We start from the raw sequence: 22,054 nt of genomic DNA on the forward strand, positions 1-22,054 counted from the left end.
AAGAAACACTTTTTACTAGAAATCTGATCAGTAAGAACCTAATATGTTTTCTCACAGGATTTTTTTGACATGGACCGCTATGAATCTGGAATGGTGTTATTCTAACAACGAATAAGGTGATTTCAGAGGCATCAAAGTTTTCGGTTTTCCTTGCTATGCTCAGATGTTACAAAAAGGTAACCTTTGACACTTGAAATGGACTTTTCAACTCAAAATTTGAGATGTTCTAAGAGTAATAGTACACTTGTTCACTAGTCACTATAAAACTCATGTTTGTAGTGCCTTCAAAACTGCTAGTTATAAAAATAGATAAGCAGAATGATTACAGCATAATTTCAATCAGGCAGAGAAATGATGCAGAGTTAAGAAAGAAATGAACTATTATCTAGTTGATACCTCCTAGAAAAAGTTTCTAATTCTGTCACTGCTGAAAACAAACCACAGATAATGTGTAGTCAAGAGGAAAACAGGCAAATCTCAATCCATGTACATAACGAAGTTTAAAAAACACTCACGGGTGAAGAAAGTTGTCGAACATCCATGCTCGTAATACTGAAACAGATCTCTCTGGCAAGCCTCTCTGAGGTCTCCAGAGTTGATCTTTTCTCTTCAATTGCTGGATCGCCCACTGCTTATGAATGAAAGATTTGTCAATGGTTATCCCACTTTTCTCGAGCATTTCCATTATCCATTCCCATTGCTAGGATTTGATTGCTAATCCTCTCCCTCAGATTTTTGTAGAAGAATGAGATTGTTTGAAGGGCAAAACAAGAATGTAATTGAGGGTCCAGTTCAGTTGCAGCATGGAATGCAGATATTACCATGTGTATCTCATCTAAGCAGCGATTGTACCGATCATCCACCTGCAAGGTACAAATGTGAAGAATTAGACATGTTGGCCAAGTCAAGAAAACAAAGATATGCATGAGGTTATGATTATATATAGGCAAAGTTGACAGCCTACCATTTGTAACAGAGCTAACATCTGTGACCTCTTTGAGCTTCCGGCTGGAACTTCAAATAATCCATCATTGTCATGAAACTCGTTGGTATTCTTGAATGAAGCCCCCGGATCAAAGAAGTTGTTAGAGAAAGGATGACTTGAACTCGAGTTCACTAAACTTTTATCACCGTTATAACTGTTCTTGTCTAAACTGTCAAGTGAGTAACTTGAGATTTTCTGAAAGAATTTGCTGCATCACTGAAACATATCTCGAGCCAGGTGTTACTGGTGGGAACTGGACAGGCCTATTTTTAGAAGTGCTACCAAGGGAGAGCTCCTTGCTGCGATGAGACTTATGTTCTGAGCCTAACCTAGTTTGAGACTGAGAACTGTTAATAACACCAGAGCAACTCAAGTCCGAGGGAAGAGACGGCTCACAAGTAGCAAGACTCAGAGAGAGCTCATTATGAGATCTAGAGGTTCCATAAGGATGACTTGTGCAAACATGTGTGGAGCTTGGCAATACCCACTCATTATTTGCAACTTGACTTCCATTGAATCGTATTGGTTCAAGTTCAGAAGTTGATGGTCTCCAGTTCATTTCTTGCTGCATCAGAAATCTGTTATGGTCCCATTTGTCATTTACATCACCAAATGAACCATCATAGCCACTGTTTAGAGTGGTTGGAATGGAGGAACTTGAGGCATAGGAGCAGCCACCTGAGAACATTGCTCTTAGAGATTCGGATGGAACCTCTTGTTGAAGAGAAATTATTGAATTGTTCGCATCATTATTGAATCCATTTCTGCTGGCTAGAATGGTAGGTAATGAACCAGAAGTAAAAGAGGCGTCTCCCAAGCAACGCTCTTCATAATTGAAGTTACCTCGGTTTATTAGTCCATCAAAGCAGACAGTTTTATCAGCATGCATATCTTTAAAGGATTGCCCTTGAAAAGATGGAAGCAATGGAAGTCCAAGCATGCTGTCATTCTGAGAGTGCAGTTGGTAGAAAGCAGTTCGAAACTGTGACTCTGACAATGATTGAGGCATTCCATCAATGACTGTAGGTATACAGCTGGGAAGATCTAACTGCATATGTGGCTCACTGTCCATGATCCTCAACCAGTAAATCTTTCAGATTATTGCAACAAACAAATCAGGCATTCACCTCACCAGGTAGACAGCGCCATGGTTCACCACCCACGTTTGGTAAGCCTGTGTGCCGGTATCAGCTCAGGTCAATCATCTTCAGAGATTATAGACTTGCAAATTTCATTAGTTTACCTGGAAATAAGACAATATAAAACACTGTCATGACAGTACAGTTGCGGCTTTATATGAGCCCTGAAGAATGGAACTTGGGAAACATCACCATTTGCAGGCAACACAACCATTGCAATTTTCTAGCTAAGATTTTTAAGAATATGATGAAACATGAGTTCAATGTACATTGCTTTAGCACCGTATTAAACAAAAGCATAAGATAGCACAACTATATCTACAAACACGAGGTCTGTTGAATATGCATTCGTTACAGAAATCAACATGTAAATTCACTGGTCGATTATGTATTTATCAAACAAGCATGTCTATAAATAAGAGGGATCGCTCAAACTATAGCAGATTAGCTATGAGAGACAACAATAGATAACTCCCAATTGTCATCGAAAATGAGAGCATTGACAATTCAGTCTTCTTGACACTAAATATGCTGGAGCAGGACACAAACAAGACTATGCTTGATTTAGTTGTAGTAGTTTCTAAGATGGTAGCACCATAACCATTTTGCACACACTAGTTTGGCAAATCAAGCCTTCAGAAGAACTTTTTCGCTATTCACCTCAAAGCAACACTTTATGCCGTCTCCAAGTATATTTCCTCCCTTTCCTAATAATGTACCTAAAATGAATAAAAGAACATCCACAACCCGGTCTCTCAAAGCTCGTCACAATCTCACATAATAAAATGAAGTTTACAAAAACACCTCCAAGGTTAATATAATTATAATTCTACGAAATACAAACATTTATGGGGTCCTTGTACTAAGTGGGAATGACAATAGAAGGTTGAAGTTTAAGATCCCATGTTTGTTCATTACGAAGGAAACGACGAGTAGGATTAAGATTAGAAGGGTCCCTATACCAATCAACTACAAAAGAATGGAACAAGTACTAAAGCTAGGGAATTCAGGTGTAAAGTCTAAAGCAATCGATTTCACAATCATCCTCCCTCTGACATAATCCATAAGGATAAGGGTAACCAGGCCATATCACATAGTTGTAGCAATGCATTAGAAATTTTCATTATTTTCCTTCATTCTTGTTTCCTTTCATCTCTAGAACAAACTATCAAGCAAACAATCCAAAGACAAAACACAACACTTAACTTCTTCTTACAGATTTGGCTTAAACCATGTCTAAATTATATTGTAAGTTTGTAACACTAAAACATATTAGCACACTTCTAAACTCCATATCCACCCAAAATTTGCATCAATTGGAAAGAAGTGGGACAGTCAATGAATATATAACAACAATTCAAACAATAACAAGAGCATTCAAATGTGCACAGGTTCTAGTAAGTGAAATATGATGGAGTCATATGAAACACTCATCATTCTAACATATAAAAAAAAAAAAAAAAATTACAAGTATATCACACTAATTTTAAGTAAAATACAGTTATCCTCAAGTTTGTAAGGCAACAGTAAAACCCTCAAAAATTGAAGGCAACATATTTTCTTAGAATGAATTAATATGCATCTTTTACACAGGATCAAGTCAAGATACTAAATGTGCCACTAAAAAGCAAGATAACAAGAATAAAAAAAACATCTGAAACAGAGAATTTTTTAAAAAAGCAACAAGCATTTTAAGAAAGTTCAAGTTACAAATGCCATAAGATAAAAGTTTAGCTCATATTATATACAGGGTAAGTATTACTTAAAATAAAGTTGGCATCAAATCATGAACACTAAAGTAAAAGAAAATCATATACAAAAAAGAACTAACCTTTCTTTACAGTTCTTCTTAAGAGCAATTAAAAAACATCTCAACTTTTGCCACTCAAAAACTATGCCAAAAGTAAACAAAACAATGAAGAGGATCAAGAATATTCAAGCCACCAAATGACCCAAATGTAAGTAAGACTTGATTGATTTTACAACCAAATCTAAAAAACCTCAGAAATTGAAGTGAAGGATTTGAAATGAGTGTTGAGAGTTCCTTTTTATGTTAGATGGAAAATAATTATAGCCCTTCCCAAATGTGTTTCCTAAGGACTACCCAAAACAAGAAATCATTGGTTGCCTCTTTTCCCTCCAACAGTGCTACAATTGTAAAATTGTGATTCTAAAGGAAAGTGCCACTTGTGAAATAGTTCCCCATTGACAATAGTACAATACCCTCGACTCAAAGGTCGGATTAGTCAGAGTCTAATAAGTTTCTCATTACTAGGTAGCTTATCGGCTTAACAATCTAATAGTAAAAAAATTGTAAAATGAAAAAGGAATAGGAAATAGGACTTGTCCCTTTGATAATATTTCCGGCTCAACTTTAGATTAGTAAGAGTTTAGTAAACGGTTGAATATGGAGTACTTTTAAACCTGAATTAAAATTGAGGGAAGGGAATAGTAAAATGAAAAAGGAAACAGGAAATGGTTTTTTTTTTCCCCACTTGACTTTGAAGAATCAAACAACCCAACTGAATTAAAAAGCAAAAATCCAAATAATTTTTTCACAGAAATTACTACTGTATTACACTATTCGAAGTAAAATACACAAGTGTAAGTCCAAGGAAACCCATTTCAGAGAACCAAATTAAAAGAAGGAATATTGCATATATAGTGTCAAAATTTTGCCATGAAAAAAATTTAATTTAAAGGGTAAATGGACCCATAATTCAGGATAAAGAAAAGAAGAACAACCACACACGTTACACAATTGCAAAAACAACAACCAAAAAAATCAAAAATAAAAAAAATCAGAGAATTTGGAGAGAGAAATTACATTACTTGGTGCAGTTCCACTCATTTCTTTTGCAGGCTAAAGAGGGTCCCATTTTTATTTTTATTTTTATTTTATTTTTTGGGGATTGATTTCTCTTTTTATCCTGATCATGAGTCTAAATTATCTGGGTCACTGCAATTATAATGATGATCAAAATTTATAGCTGGATTCTTTCACTTTCTGATCAAAGTTCTGTTCATGGCAGAAGATTTTTTTTTTTTTTTTTTTTTTTGGGTTTGTGAATTATAAAAAGGGAAAAAGTAGGATACTTTATAGACCCATTTAGAGACAAAATCCTTGAGCTCATGTGATTGAGAAAGATGAGTAAAATTTTGGATTTTAGGGGTTTTCAGGAGGTTTTGAAATGTGGTACGAGGGTTTTAGGTATTGGGTTTTTGAGGGAAAGATTATGAAATAAAACAGAGTACCTCTGTCTTTTGAATTTTTGGGTGTTTGCCTTTTCTATTAGGGGGAACGTATCATCATTATTCATTAGCAATTAGCATCTATACGACTATACCCATTTAATTTGCGAAATTTTTTGTATCAAACGGTTTAATATTCAATCTTGGATACTCCGTATTACTCTGTTACTCATATAGTCATACTTGTTACCAATTAAGACTTTGTTTAATTCACCTTATTTTTACTTATTTCAAATAAAATAAGTTTAGATTAAAAAAAAATACTGATCAAATCATCATTTTATGTGTAATTTTTTATCGCTAAAGATATTTAATTTCGTAATGAAAATAACTATGAAAATCATATATTAATAAAATACACATTATTGCAAATCTAACTGGACCTCACTTGATATTTTTTTTCCGTATAGATTATCGTTTATTTAAGGTTAAAGTTCGATGAAATATGTTATTCAAATCAAATCAGATCAGACCAGATCTAAAAAACAAATATAAGGTGAACCAAACAAGCCCTAAGATATAATTTCAGCCTGTTTTGTTCAACTTAATTTCAGTTCAGTTCAGCTTCAATCAGTTCAGTTCAATTTCCTAATTTCCTTCTCTCATAAACAATTCATTTCAGCTCTATTCAGTTCAGTTCGGTGTAGTTCAATTCAGTTAAGTTGTTTTCAGTAAGTCGAAATAGGTCCTTAGGTTATGCTATTTAGGACAAGAGTTTATTTCAATTTAGTTTAATCCAACTTGATTTATTTTTTCACTTTATTTCAATTCTAAAGAACAGGGTCTTAATGTAGTTATCAATGACTCACTAAGTCTTGGTCTAGTTGCAAAGGCTTAGGCTTAGGCTTAGACTTGTAGTCCGATCGTGATCTAGTATGATCATACAGAGTGACGAGTACAATGTAAGATATACTCCAACTTATGTACTTGTCATGTTATAGAAGGGTTTATTTTTTACCCTTATATTTTATCTAATATTTGCGGGCTAAGAATTTGGGAGTAGAGAGGAGATTAAGGGAATTTTTACCCCCAAATACCATCACTTGGTAGGATTCGAATCTCAGATCTCTAAGATATGAGGTAAGAAATTAAGAACCTTATCAAATGAGACAATCCTTTACTGCTATGTTATAGAAGTTAACTTAATCTGTCAAAGCTAAGCATTGGATTGATACTTTGGGATTGATACCCATTTTTTTTTTTTTTTACATTTATAAATACAAGTTCTGATAAGTCCTTCTAAGTGAATTCATGATTGGCCTTGCTAGCGATTTTCTAGTTTTTGGCTTTAGAATTTCACAAGTAGTATAAGAAAGTAACAAATTAGACTTGTTCAGTCCTAAAGGCTAGACGTTGAAGACACATTCAACTTTTTGTTTAGTTGATAACAAAAGGCAAGATAAAAAAAGTTCGGCTAACCTGAGATATTCATAAGGAGTAGCCGAATACGAAATGGGAAACTAATATCTTCAATTTCGTATATATCACTACTTAAATTTTTATTATCGTTAATGAGAGAAATTCCGTAACGTCCATAGATATTTAATTCTTGTGTGAACCAAACAAACTCCTTGTATGTTAAAAACCTAAGGATCTAGTTTTGATTTAGTTAGAAGGAACTAAAATCGAAACAATGATGACGATGCAAGCACAAAAATTAAAAAAGCAAATCTGATCAGGAGATCTACAGGCGAATTTATTTAGGGATGCTAATTAACTGGTTTCTAACTTTTTGTACTGCTCGAGTTGCCTTCTTGCCTTTCAGTTTTCTAGGCTCAAACTACTCGTACAGTCGTAGCAACGTCGAGCTAAACAAATGAGCCTATACTATTTATTACTATTACTATGTGAATAAATTTCAGTTACATGCATGCTAACATGCTACACCTTTTCTAGCTTAAAACGTCACTAGTATTAGATATTTAGATATTCATATCATTTATGTAAAGTCTATGATAATAAAAACCTTGTTAGATTATTCTATAAAGTGGAAGCTCATATGAAATTTACTTCAAGTCTAATTAATGAATTATGAGTATTTTTTTTTTCTAGTACATCTTGAAAACAAGGTGTTGATTGTTGGCTTGTTGCTTGGTACACTAAACAAAGAAAATTTATCATGAACAAATGTAAGATAATCCTGAAATAGAAAATAAATGTTTTATATCTAAAGTTGAATTGAAGAGTTGATTGAGTGACTCTTCTTGACGTAAAAAGAGGCAAAATAATAATTAAATTGGAACGGTACTCATAGTATTATCGCTGCCTACTTAGGTTTTTTTCTCTCCAGCTTAATTTTATTTCACTTCAGTTCAGTTCCTAAATTTTCTTCTCTCATTAACAATTGAGTTCAGTTCATCTCAGCTCAGCTCAGATCAGTTCAGTTCAGCTCTAATCAGTTCAATTCAGTTCAGCTCAATTCAGTTAAGTAGTTAACGGACCCTTACTCTATTTCTCCTTGTGATTTCCACCTTTCTCAATTCTTATCCCAACTATGCGAAAATAACATATTTTTTTTTTTCTAACCCCTTCCTTTTAGATAATAGCACTTTTGAAAAATGAAATTTATACTTCGTCTAACTAATTAATAGAAAGCAAAAAATTATTGTAGGTTGAAATGTTCAAACATTTAAAAAAGAAACTCACATGGCATTTCTCATCTTACATATAATTACCAAATTGCTCCTCTTCCCCCACCCCTTTTCTTTTTTTTCTAAACTTGTGTATTGCACTAAAGAATAAAGATGCTACTCCATATATTTTTATTTATTTTTCTATGGTAAAGAGGACCCTGGCCTAATCAGACCTCAATCCTTATGGTTTTTTTTGGTCCAGTATTTGCAGGTCAAACACTTGAAAGTAGAGGGAAGGATAAGGGAATTCCTACCCCAGTACCCCTAAATACCCTTACTTGATAAAACTCGAACCTCACATCTCTAGAATATAAGGTAATAGTTTTACCAAGTGAGTTAACACTTCATGGGTAATAAAGATGCTATTGGTTTATACATCCTGGCTAGACTTTTGCAACATTGAATTGCTTTGAGGCTCATTTTCCACCTGAAGTTTTACAAGCAAGATATGTATGCACATAATGTTGGTATGAAATATATATTTCATACGTACAAGTGTTAACATACAAGTGTTAAGTAGTTAAAATTTCTAAGATAGTAATGGTTTATTATTATATACGTACTCTGTATTTAACTTATGAAATAAATCACTTAACTTAGGCCAAGAAGTGTACATAGCACTGATAACTGTGATAAGTGATAACCACTACTATAATGTGAAAATTTAAGTATAATACTCGTACACATTTTAACAAAGGGACAAATATTTGGACGGAGGAGTACAAAATTCTACACTTTTCCATCAAAACGAATCAAACTCCAAGCATCCAACTAGCTACTGTGTATAATCTTAGACCTGAACAAGTAATTGGGGTTAGCTACTGTGTCCTAAACCCCAAGTTGGGTTATAAGATATGGCCCATATGGGTGTTTTTATCGTCTATGTCCATTCTAGCGTACTATGTATAAACAATACAGGGGACCTTCCACCGGGACCAATCTGGGCCCAGCCCCGTGTAATTATTTAACTTTATTATGTTGCGATATAGTGGTTTATTACGAGTGAGAGGCAAGAGATTCAATAACGATCCCAATATTTTTAGCCAAGATATACCATTGTATACAACAAAATCATGCACGCACTTTATTCCGTTAAAGTTAATATTCTGCAAATGTAGACTGTATAAAGTCCTTATATGAAGTACTTATTAAGTTTGTACATTAATATATATTCTCCTGTTTATTATTATTTTTTTTGACAAATATAGTCTCCTATTATATCAAACAGGATCTTGCTAACGAACGCCCCGGGGCATTGGATAATTATTTAAAATATTACCTAAAATGGTATTAATTTGGGAAAGCATGACAAAAATCACGCTCGATCGGTGTAATTAATGTTCATTTTAATTTAATTCTATTTTTAGCTAGCTTATCCAAAACGCCATAGGGGCGTTCTTTAGCTTTTGCGTATCAAACAATAAAATCACACGTCACAACTGATGACATATTAATATGAAAATTCTTACAAGTTTTTTTTTAGCAAATTTATTACTCTTTATATGATTAAAAATTTATAAATGAACAAAAATCATCAAATGAGTACCAAAAAAAAAAAGGTGCATCAAGGTGCATAAAAAGAGGTTTGCACACTAATAGTTAATGATATCATAATCTTTTCTACTCGCAATATATATATATTAATTCAATACATGAAAATATATTTACAAATAAAATAAAATAAAATAAAATAATCCTAAATTTATGACAAAGATTATCATTCTATAATCTCTATCAAATACAAACCCTCCAAGAAACTTTTTAAAAGGCCAAAGCCCATATCATTCATGAGGCTTAAATCCAGTTTACCAAGGACCCAAGGCCCAATTAAATTTTATTATTTTAAGTTCTCCAGTCACTGGGAGTCTGGGACGATGATCAAGCCCAAAATTATGCAAACATCAAACTATACTTCTACCCTCCATTTGTTGGTTTGTTTTAATTTTTATTAATTTATATTTTTAAATCCTAGGGACATAGCCACATAACTATTATCAGAAGTAAAATCCACAATTATATAGAGGGTATTATTGTATTAATAAATTAATAGTGCTTCCAAAAATTTGGGTTTTAACTTTTGCACAAATCCTTTTCAAATAAGGCGCTAATAAATACACCATTTTCCCCTAAGCAACTTTACTTTATGTTCTTGTCGAAAAAATGACTTTATGTTCTGAATATTAGATACTGATATGTATTTACAAGCTACTTTATTTTATAAGTTATCATAAAAATTGTGTCAATTGATTAACATTTGCCAATAACGTTTTTTAGTTGAAAGGAGTTATTTATTTAAGTTATTAGGACAATAAATAGGAATTTAAGATTTTTATTTATTTAGAACAACATCCTCCAAAATAGAGGATTCACACCAAGCTCATTTAGTGTGTAGGACCAAATAATAATAATAATAATAATAATAATAATAAGAGACACATAGTATATATGGATCCGACTTAATATCGAGTTTCTTTAAATGGTCATAGTAAAGTCTCAATTGTGCTTCAATAAATGGATCCATGAATTGTTTGAAAAATAAGAGAGAAAAGCAAGAAAAAAGGAAGCAACAATTTGACAAGTGTAGAAAATATCAAAAAGATTGATTCACATTGTCTTTTTCAAGTTCCATCACTCATAAAATGCTGGAAATTTATTATCCACAATAACTAATATCAGTTGACAATCACAAAATAAATAATTTTGATGCATTTATTAATCAATTATCAAAGAGAAAAAATGTAATAAGTCACATGTTTCTCAAGGGTAGTTCACAAGTCTCTTAAGACTTTTTACATGCACGTACAAATCTTTGCTTCAAACTTCCTTTTTGTGGTAAGTTTTGACGTCCATAACACAACAAAGGAGGCCTAAAATATGGTTTCCATGGTTGACATATGCAAGGCTGCTTCACCAATATTTACAACTACTTCTAAACTTTTTATTAAGTCAACTTTTTGAGAGGGAAAAAAATTGGACTTAATTGCAATATCAATGCAAGGGGTTATACACTTTTATAGTATTAAAGCAAAAAGGGGATCGCTTAGAATTAAATTATTGAAATTGAGAAAAAGTGGAGCAAGAAAGGCTCTAATTTTGTCACCATTAATAATGTATTTAATCATTAATAGTTTTAAGGCAAAAGCTAACAATACCCCGGGGCGTTGGATAAGCTAGCTAAAAGTCTAAAGATTAAATTAAAATTAACATTAATTACATCGGTCGATGCGTGATTTTATCATACTTTTCCAAATTAATACCACTTTTAAATGATATTATAAATGTTTATCCAACGCCTAGGGGGCGTTCATTAGCAATATCCTAGTTTTAATTACATACTCCATATTATCGTATTATATTAAACTTATAAAAAATAATAAATCTTTATTTAAAATATACATTGAAACTAATCCTATAAACTTTAATACTAAAACCTATAATATTTTACATACATAAACACACATATATGTATGAATGATTAAAAAATTCAAGACATTTTGATTATTAAGAATAAAAGGATTATATATTGAAATAACTTTATAGATATACTGGTCTTGCTCCTTTGAGTTTCTGAGCATTATAGAGTAGATTTATAGATGTCAGCAGAGCAAATCAGATTATTAATACTCAGCATAGCATAGTAGGTCTCAGCAGAGCATAGCAGACCACATAGAGTGAGGTGTAGCTCAAGAAGTTAGAGCTCTCTTTTCAGTTTCAGGAGATATTGAAATCAATTCCCTTTATCCCGCCCTTGTGACTTTCTAAACACTGCACCTGAAAAGCTAAAACAGTTTTCACATTTGTTTCCGCTCCATCGAGTCCATTCAATTGTAACAAATACACGAGTAAATTGAGTTCGGGGATATGAGCAAAAGTTATAACATATCCGATCCTATAGTTTGAAAATAATGCACTACATATTACTATATTAGTATTTCTTATGCTATCATTATTGTCGATGCAATAGCTTAAAAAAAAACATAAAATCACTAATGTTAATATGTTATATGTCATCAATTCGAGGAAGTAAACAATAATGAAGAATTAAATATTGCCCTAGCCCCATGCTACCCTATAAAATACAAAAATTGAACCAACCAAGGAAAAGAAATAGATCCAGTATTTAAGAAAGAAAAAAAAAAAAAAAAAGGGTACAGAAAAGCTCCTTAGAAAATTAGTAGTATAGTTTTGTGCTATGAAATTAATTGCTTCACATGCTCTAAGTTTGTTTCTGAAGTTTGAAATTGCAGGAAACTACATTCTAATTGGTCGGATTTTATTGATAATACAAAGCAGCTGTGACATCAACTACACTACATACATATATTTCTGAGTATTGTAAAAATTAATATATAAAAAACATAATAATGCTTATATATATATATAAAAAAAAAAAAGTCGCCAACTCTTGCCTCGTTGTTTTTCATTGATATCATGGATGACATATTATGTTTTTAGGACCACATTAGATTTTAAACATTACACTCTTTGTTTCAAATAAGGGATATAATTATTATCATGTAAAATGTAATTAAGTTAATTTTAGTACTTCGAATATATTTTTGTATTACTTTTATTGATTTATTTATATAGATGTTAATGATGTGCATTGACAAGTTTGCTCAGTTCTTGTTCACATTTACTGAATTGAGCTGAACTGAACTGATTGGAGTTGAATTGAACTGATTAGAGCGGAAATGAATTTTTTATGAGAGAAGGAAATTAGGAACTGAACTGAACTGATTGAAGCTAATTTAAACTGCACTGAAATGAAATTAAGGTGAAGTGAACAAACTCTTAATCCGTGTCATTTATTCTCTTATGTATATTGCTTATGCTTATTAATGACATACTTCTTACTAATTGTTTATGGGACTATAATGATAAATAGTCTTATGAGTGATATGTATGACATGCACAATGCAAAACTCTATCCATCTGAAGCATTAATAATAAGAAGGGCTAGGGGATAAATGTCTTTTAAAGCTATGGTTCAGGTCAATAAATTAAGAAGGTTTAACATCGTTTTTTAAGCAGGTTTAATAAAATAATATTGTATCTATGAAAGAATTAAAATTGACATTAAAATTTGGATAATATAAAAGGTTAAAATCTTATAATTTAAGTATGAAGAGATGAAGATTAATGAATAATGATAGATATATATTGATATACTTTTGAAAAGTATATATAATATTTGAAACATATGGCCTGGGCTTGTCGATCTATCAATTAGCAAAGAATGAAATAGATAAAACTCTCGGACAACTAAGTAAACTAACAATAAATTATTAAGTGATTTTATGTAAAATTAATGACAAAAATGAACAATATATTGCAGAGTCAAGTTATAAGGAATGGTAAACTGGTTAGGGTATTATAGGCACATATTCAAAAACACGTACTCCGTAATAAATAGATTAATCCCCTAGGAGGCTAGGAGACAAACAAGTAAGGTAGTTCAATTCATAACAAATTGAAACTAAGCATGATATAATATGTGAGTATGTGACCAATGGTTTATTTTATTCGATCTTGATTCTATTTATATTAACAATTTGAGATGGAGATTATATTCTTGAGAAACAATCCACTTTTAGTCATAATAGCAGTCCTTTGGTTAGTTTGATTGGCGTTTAGTATTTTTCATTTTTCAAAGCAGTTATATTGAATTTAGGTTAAATATTACAATATATATCTATGTGGTCCACCAGACACTAACATAAACCGATTACATAATCACATAAAACCTAAAAATACAATCAACAAATACTTTTTAGACTATATGTTTTCATTCAAAAGTATACAAACATTTATACAGTACTACTGTAATTAGTACTCGTAAGTCATCAGAAACTACTTACAACTTTACATGGTGTCGCTTATTTCATATCTCTAGGGTGTTCTTAATCACGTGAATTTATGTTCACAATTAATCAATTTGTATTTTGTCCTTTATTGCTTAATTGTTTTCGGAAAGTTGAATTAAAATTTGATTGGTCACATTTTTGGAGACCAAAAAATATTGTAATAACATAAATGTACAAACTCTAAATTATTGTAATTATCGAGCATCAAATTTTGCAATTAACCAGCAAAATCTGCAATTATTCTCCAAGTTTGTGAATGAGTGTATGACCAATCCAAGTATCTAACCACCAATATTCGGACCAATGCGAACAAATTGCGTTTACCGATAAATATGATTGTGTTTTTGCTTCATTACGAAGATCTGTCAGTACAAAATTTGTTCATTTTTTTAATAAAAGAATACTAGTGTACAAAAACAATAATAATTGAACAAGAATATAGAAATGTATTTGAATATGTCATACTTCCATTTAGCATGATTATGAAACATCACTAATTTCTAACTCTCAAAATAACAATATTATCAAAGATGCCCAAATGTCCGATCTAAATTTTGCTAGTAGAACTAAGAATAATATGATTGTATATGTATCTAAGTTTAGATACATTAGAGTGAATACTTGTATAAGACACGTATATCAGTAAATATTATGTGTAGGTTTACTGTAAACATTAAACAAAACAGATGTATCTGTAGTGGGTAAAGTTCACAACGAACTTCACATGTCACTCGTATCTATTCATTAGTAAATTTACCAATCTATTCATTAGTAAATTTACCAAAAAAATTAAAGGCAAATAACACTTTTTGTTTACTATGCTCTATCATAAATCTAGGAGAAAACAAGAATTTAAACCAAGAATTATACCTAATAAGTCATGGTAGTTACCAACTCACCAAGTGAGCAATAGACATAAAAAATTACTGGAGTATAAAATTAGAAATTGACACTGTACTATTTTTCCATCGATATAAAAAATGAAAAAAAATAAATAGTGACTCGTATTAAAGTATTTTATATTAATAAGTATTTATTTTAGAGATATAATGTTGTGCGACAGCGGAAGCAAAGGTCGTAAACAAACAAGAAAACAATAAAGAAATTCAATGCAAACAATAAGAACAACACCAAGAATTTACGTGGTTCACTATCGATGTGATAGCTACGTCCACGGGCACCGAGATCGAATGATTTCACTATAAACTGCAAAGATTACAAAGATGATTCTTGTATTTCTCAAGAACGGCTCTCCCTCTGTCTCTCTTCACCCTAATACTGATATTAGGGAGGTTTTATATTAATCCCTAATTAAAAGATACTTGGGCAAAAAGATAATAAAATAAGATAACTTAAAAACCGCAAAATCCGCGTTCCGTATTTTTCCTTCTCCGCCCGGTCAGACCGGGCAAGGTCTGCCCGATCGGGCGCGAGAAGAAAACTCCATACGAATGCTTCAACGTATCCAACCCCCACCGCCCGGTCAGACCGGGCAAGGTCTGCCCGATCGGGCGAAGGCTCGCCCGGTCGGGCGAAGGCTCACCCGGTCGGGCGCGAGAGCAGCTTCTTCAACGAATTTGCCAGGCACCTCTTCTTCTTCCGCCCGGTCAGACCGGGCAATGTCCGCCCGATCGGGCGGACAAAGCTACGAAGTACGAGTCACCTAATATACTTATCAACAATCTCCACCTTGACGAGAACTCGTAGTCAGCAAACGACCCTATCAAGACATAGTGAAAAAACATCTCAAGCCAAACCCGATGCAGGACTCATGCATAAGCCATACATCCCGATAAGTCTTCAACCAAGACCCATCACATACTCGTCTCCAAGTATAACAACTCATAATGCTCCACCTGCATCACAAGCCCCGGGCAAGCTCCACCTTAATGCCAACACACCTACACCAGGAGCTCCCCAACTTCGCCCCTCAGGGCCTACTACATCACGTAGTAATCAATATTTAGCAAGTCTAAGCAATGTTTAAACTTGCTAAACGGAACAGGCTTAGTGAAGAAATCAGCCGGGTTGTCAGCAGTCCCAATCTTCTTCACCTTAATCCTCTTGTCAGTACGTAAGAAATGATACCTGACATCAATGTGCTTCGTCCGATCATGGTGTACTTGATCTTTAGCTAAGCAAATCGCACTTAGACTATCACAATACACTGTAGCAAAATCCTGTGCAATACCCAGTTCACCTACTAGGCCTTTGAGCCAAATAGACTCCTTAGCTGCAGAAGTTAAAGCCATATACTCAGCTTCAGTAGTTGACAACGTAACTGATGACTGCAATGTAGACTTCCAACTAACCACAGAACCACCCAAAGTGAACACATAACCAGTCACAGACCTCCTGGTATCCACATCAGCTGCATAATCAGAATCACTGTACCCAGTGACCAAGCATTCCTTATCATTCCCGTACACAAGACCAATATCAGCTGTCCCTCTCAGGTAGCGAAAAATCCTTTTCACCCCTTGCCAGTGTTCCCTCCCAGGTCGAGCCATAAACCTGCTTACAACACTAACGGCATGCGCAATATCCGGCCTAGTACAGACCATAGCATACATCAAACAACCAACCGCATTTGCATATGGAACTCTAGACATATAAGACAACTCCTCCTCTGATTGAGGTGACATAGACAAAGACAACTTACAACTAACAGTAGTTGGCGTACTTATAGGCTTCGATTTTTCCATCCCAAAACGAGACAAAATCTTTTCAATGTAGCTTTTCTGAGTCAAGAAAAGCTTACCTCTAGCCCGATCCCTGTAGATCTCCATACCCAAAATCTTCCTAGCTGCACCCAAGTCTTTCATGTCAAACTCCGAGTTAAGCATCTCCTTTAATCTAGCAATATCAGATTTATTCTTTGTGGCAACCAACATGTCATCAACATATAACAAAAGATAAATCATGGAACCATTATCCAGCTTACTATGATACACACAGCAATCATATGAATTCCTGTCAAAACCTTGTGAAACCATAAAAGAATCAAACCTTTTGTACCACTGTCGGGGGGATTGCTTAAGTCCATACAATGACTTTAGCAATCTGCAGGCATAGTGTTCCTTTCCAGGAGCTTCGAATCCTTCGGGCTGCTTCATCAGAATCTCCTCCTCCAAATCGCCATGAAGGAAAGCCGTTTTAACATCCAACTGCTCCAGCTCAAGATCAAAATGTGCTACAATTGACAATAACACACGGATAGAAGTATGTCGAACCACAGGTGAGAATATCTCAACAAAATCAACCCCTTCTACCTGACTGAACCCCTTAGCAACTAGCCTAGCCTTAAAACGTATTTGCTCAGTTTCCGACAACCCTTCTTTCTTCTTGTAAATCCATTTACAACCCACAAGCTTCCTCCCTTCCGGTACCTTTACCAGTTCCCACACTCTGTTCTTGTAAAGAGACTGCATCTCTTCACCCATTGCGGCAAGCCATTGCGCAGACTCACTACAACTAATTGCTTGTTTATATGTGGCAGGTTCAAATGACTCTACATCATCAGCTACACTCAATGCATAACCTGTCATCGCATCAACACAGCAATTTCTTCCCTCCATCTCTTCAATCAATCTAATAGGCTTCTTGATAACTCGTTTAGGCATCTCAAGAATGGTGTCAGGTTGACTAGATGACCCCTGATTAGATTGCTCCACCTCATCCCCAGAGTTAGAATGAGTAGGAGTAATCTCAGGTTCAGGAGTACCCGGCACTGGAACATCAGCATCATCATCAATATATTGTACCCGAGGTAAATCAGCAATGGTAGACTGATGTACCTCAAGTACCCCATCTGTCTGTAATAAATTGTCTCCTTCCCTTCTCAAATCTGAAATCTCTGCATTTTTAATTGAATACATGGTGTTTTCATCGAAAGTAACATCCCTACTAAGAATGACCCGACCCTCCGAAGGTGAAAAAATTCTAAACCCCTTCACACCATCCCCGTACCCAACAAAACACCCCTTCTTGGCTCGTGGATCCAGCTTACCCTCAATAACATGATAATAAGCAACACAACCAAAAATCTTCAAATTCGAAAAATTAGGCAACTTACCACTCCAGATCTCAAACGGAATCTTGGAATCAATTCCAGAATGAGGACCCCTATTAATGACATAACAAGTTGTTAACACAGCTTCACTCCAGTACCTCCTCCCAAGCCCTGCATTAGAGAGCATGCATCGAACTCTCTCTAGCAGTGTCTGATTAACCCGTTCTGCTACACCGTTCTGCTGTGGTGTCTTCCTGACAGTATGATGCCGACCTATACCCTCATCTGCACAGAACTGATTAAACTCGTCTTTGCAAAACTCTAGCCCATTGTCCGTTCGTAGCTTCTTGATCTTCCTTCCTTGTCGATTTTCCACCAAAGCTTTCCATTGCTTGAAAACTTTGAAGGCCTCATCCTTTGACTTAAGCAACCTAAGCCATGTGTATCGGGACTTGTCATCAACAAATGACACAAAATAGTGGTAACCTCCCATACCTTCAACTCTAGATGGACCCCAGCAATCTGAATGGATGTAATCGAGCACTGCATCAGTAATGTGAGCACCCTTGCTGAACTTTGACCTGTGTTTCTTACCAAACACACAATGCTCACAAAATTCAAGGTTGGCAACCTTGACCCCGGATAGAAGACCCCTCTTGGACAATAGCTGCATCCCCTTCTCCCCCATATGACCAAGCCTCATGTGCCAAATCTTAGTCATCTCCTGGTGAGATACAGATGCGCAAACCGCAGAACTAGGCAGTGTAACACCCTCAAAAACATAGAGGGTGTTCCTTTTGATACCCTTAAGTACCAACTCAGAACCTCTGAAAATACACAACTCCCCATCTGAAAACACACCATTGTACCCCAATTCATCCAGGGTACCCAATGAAATCAGATTCTTTCCTAAAGCAGGAACATGCCGTACATTAGTCAAAGTTAACCTCCGCCCATCAACAGTCCTCAACCTCATGGAACCAATACCTGTGACCTTACATGGAGCATTGTTACCGACTATAACCATACCCCCATTGCGAGGTTCATATGTATCAAACCAATCTCGACGTGGACACATATGGAACGAACACCCCGAATCTAGAACCCAGTTATCAGATAAATCATCAGACCTAGCAGAACTGACTAATGCTAAATCTTCCTCTGAATTATAGCTCTCATTCGGTTTCTCTTCAACTACAGCAGCCTGGGACTTGTTTTTCCTCACCGGACAATTATTCCTAAAGTGACCCGGTTCTTTACAGTAATAACATGTTTTAGTAGTAGTTTTACTAGATCCATCCTTGCCGTTTCCAGCACCCGACCCAGCATTGTTCCCCTTGTTAAACCCCTTATTCTTTTTAGACTTTCCGGACTTAACAAATAACCCACTACCATTATCCCCATTATCACTCGTAGCTTTCATTCTGAGTTCCCTAGTATGAAGTGCTGCCTTCACTTCTTCTAAGGTTATAGAATCCTTACCAACAACAAAAGACTCTACAAAATTCTCAAAGCTAGACGGTAGAGATACAAGTAAAATCAACGCAGCATCCTCATCATCAATTTTAACATCTAAATTACGTAAATCAAGCAAAATAGAGTTAAGTTTTTCTAGATGTTCCCGTAAGGAAGTACCTGACTGCATCCGGAGGCTAAACAACCGCTGTTTCAGTAATAATTTGTTGGTCAACGACTTAGTCATATACAATGACTCCAGCTTCAGCCACAATCCAGCCGCCGTTTCCTGATCAGCAACCTCCGTGATGATTTGATCATCAAGACTAAGTAATATGGTAGAGTGTGCCTTCTCTTCCATAACTTCTAACTGCGAGTCAGTCGGTCCGTCTCCTGACTCCGAAGTAGTACTCTTTGGAGCCAACGGACGCCATATCTGCTGTTGTTTTAACAGAGCCTTCATCTTAATTTGCCATAGCCCGAAACTATTTTTCCCGGTAAACTTCTCAATTCTTATTGTTGAATCTCCTGCCATTGTTATCTTCAAGAAACTCTCCAAGGATTGAACCTGAGCTCTTGATACCAATTGTTGTGCGACAGCGGAAGCAAAGGTCGTAAACAAACAAGAAAACAATAAAGAAATTCAATGCAAACAATAAGAACAACACCAAGAATTTACGTGGTTCACTATCGATGTGATAGCTACGTCCACGGGCACCGAGATCGAATGATTTCACTATAAACTGCAAAGATTACAAAGATGATTCTTGTATTTCTCAAGAACGGCTCTCCCTCTGTCTCTCTTCACCCTAATACTGATATTAGGGAGGTTTTATATTAATCCCTAATTAAAAGATACTTGGGCAAAAAGATAATAAAATAAGATAACTTAAAACCGCAAAATCCGCGTTCCGTATTTTTCCTTCTCCGCCCGGTCAGACCGGGCAAGGTCTGCCCGATCGGGCGCGAGAAGAAAACTCCATACGAATGCTTCAACGTATCCAACCCCCACCGCCCGGTCAGACCGGGCAAGGTCTGCCCGATCGGGCGAAGGCTCGCCCGGTCGGGCGAAGGCTCGCCCGGTCGGGCGCGAGAGCAGCTTCTTCAACGAATTTGCCAGGCACCTCTTCTTCTTCCGCCCGGTCAGACCGGGCAATGTCCGCCCGATCGGGCGGACAAAGCTACGAAGTACGAGTCACCTAATATACTTATCAACATATAAGAGGAGTAATCTGTCTAATAATATTACCTATATGTATTCTTTTTTTCGTTTACATACATACTTTGAATTTCACAATGTAATTATACGTACTCACATAACATAATTATTACGGAGTAATTTTATTATAAAAACGTTAAAAATATGAAATCAACCGCTAAAAATTCAAAATGACGGTTTCTCTTATTATGTAAAAATCACCAAACATCCAAACATTAATAAAATTATATATATATATAAAAAATGAATAGTATAAAGACTATAAACATACATATACAAAATGTGTAACTTAAAAGAAAGCTTGCATTTAAGAAAATTACTAAGGCCGTTGTTGAAATAACAAACAACGAAGGTAGTATCCAAGTAATCTAACCATTAAAAAATCATAGAATATGTCAATGCAAAAGTACAAGAAATAACTCCAACTAATAACAACTAGTAAGTACTTTTCTTTTCAACAACAATTAAAAAAAAAAAAGAATAAAAAAAAAAACTAATCGATCATTGACCAAGATAATCTCCAAATCCATGCTAAATTAATACATGAATAAAAAATAATTATAATAATAATAATTAATTATGAAGAGGGTAGCCTCAATTTTTGAGAAACTATCCATTCATTCCAATAAAATTTAATTTTTTTTTTTCTTGAATAATAAAAAAAAAATCCCAAATAATTAATTATTCATCATTATTATTACCTTGCAAATCAGACATAGCAATAACCCCAAGTTTTTGAAGATTAAGCTTAACAACAGTATCAACAAACATCTTGGTATCTTCAGCAGTATTACCTTCTGGAATATCAACAATATACGATTCCAAAACAATTGTATAAACTTTTTTGTTATTATCATCCTCGAAAAACTCATTCACGGAGGTAACAGATTTGTAGTTACGAAGGCGGTGTTGTCCACCCACCACACGAAAGCTAAGCACGCGGTGTTGATCATCAAGAAGCTCGAGGCGTTCGGTGCTGGTAGAAGCAGGAAGACCGGATACTACGCTAACTTCACGTACACTACCAACGGAGGAGCCGTCTCCTGAGGTTAAACGGCAGCTTTTGATGAAGTGTTTGTATCGTTCGGGGTTGTCGAAACGACGGACATAAGGCCAGATAATGTCGGCGGGGGCGTCGATGCGTTGAGTGATGAGGGAGGTGGTGGTGTTGGGGGGTGTAGGGTGGAAGGTGTGGTAGGTTTGGATGAGGGGTTGAAGGGTGGTGTATTCTTCTTGGGTTAGCCCTTGGGGTGGTGAGGGTGGTGCTTGGGTGCTCATGAGAAATAGTGGTTGAGAGCACACGTGGGGTTGGAGGAGGGAGGAAAATAAAGGGAGAAAAAAATGTTGGAGTTTGAAAAAAAATGGAAGTGAGAAGGAGAAATAATGGAAGGAGAAGAAGTTGTGAGTTTTTAAAAAAGGGTTTTTATGTTGTTTGGAATGAATGGTTCTTAAGATGTTTGACTTATATAAGTCTACATCTTGGTTGCTACTT

At 34.9% G+C, this 22,054-nt stretch overlaps 1 protein-coding gene and 1 pseudogene across 1 annotated transcript; both read right to left on the reverse strand.

Annotated features, from left to right (window-relative positions):
• Nucleotides 1–511: 511 nt before the first annotated feature.
• On the reverse strand, nt 512–4,170 carry LOC110704043 (annotated as a pseudogene).
• Nucleotides 4,171–20,820: 16,650 nt separating this feature from the next.
• Nucleotides 20,821–21,970, reverse strand: LOC110704037 (abscisic acid receptor PYL2-like). Its single transcript, XM_021881826.1, has one exon. It carries the CDS (start codon nt 21,838–21,840, stop codon nt 21,244–21,246), a length of 597 nt encoding a protein of 198 aa, XP_021737518.1. The 5' UTR covers nt 21,841–21,970; the 3' UTR covers nt 20,821–21,243.
• Nucleotides 21,971–22,054: the final 84 nt, after the last annotated feature.

This window comes from Chenopodium quinoa, unplaced genomic scaffold, assembly GCF_001683475.1.
Source record: "Chenopodium quinoa cultivar QQ74 unplaced genomic scaffold, ASM168347v1, whole genome shotgun sequence".
NCBI lineage: Eukaryota > Viridiplantae > Streptophyta > Magnoliopsida > Caryophyllales > Amaranthaceae > Chenopodium > Chenopodium quinoa.

Bases quoted from the DNA above. Each gene is read 5' to 3' on its own strand.
- LOC110704037 (XM_021881826.1), bottom strand. From the start codon at position 21,840: ATGAGCACCCAAGCACCACCCTCACCACCCCAAGGGCTAACCCAAGAA.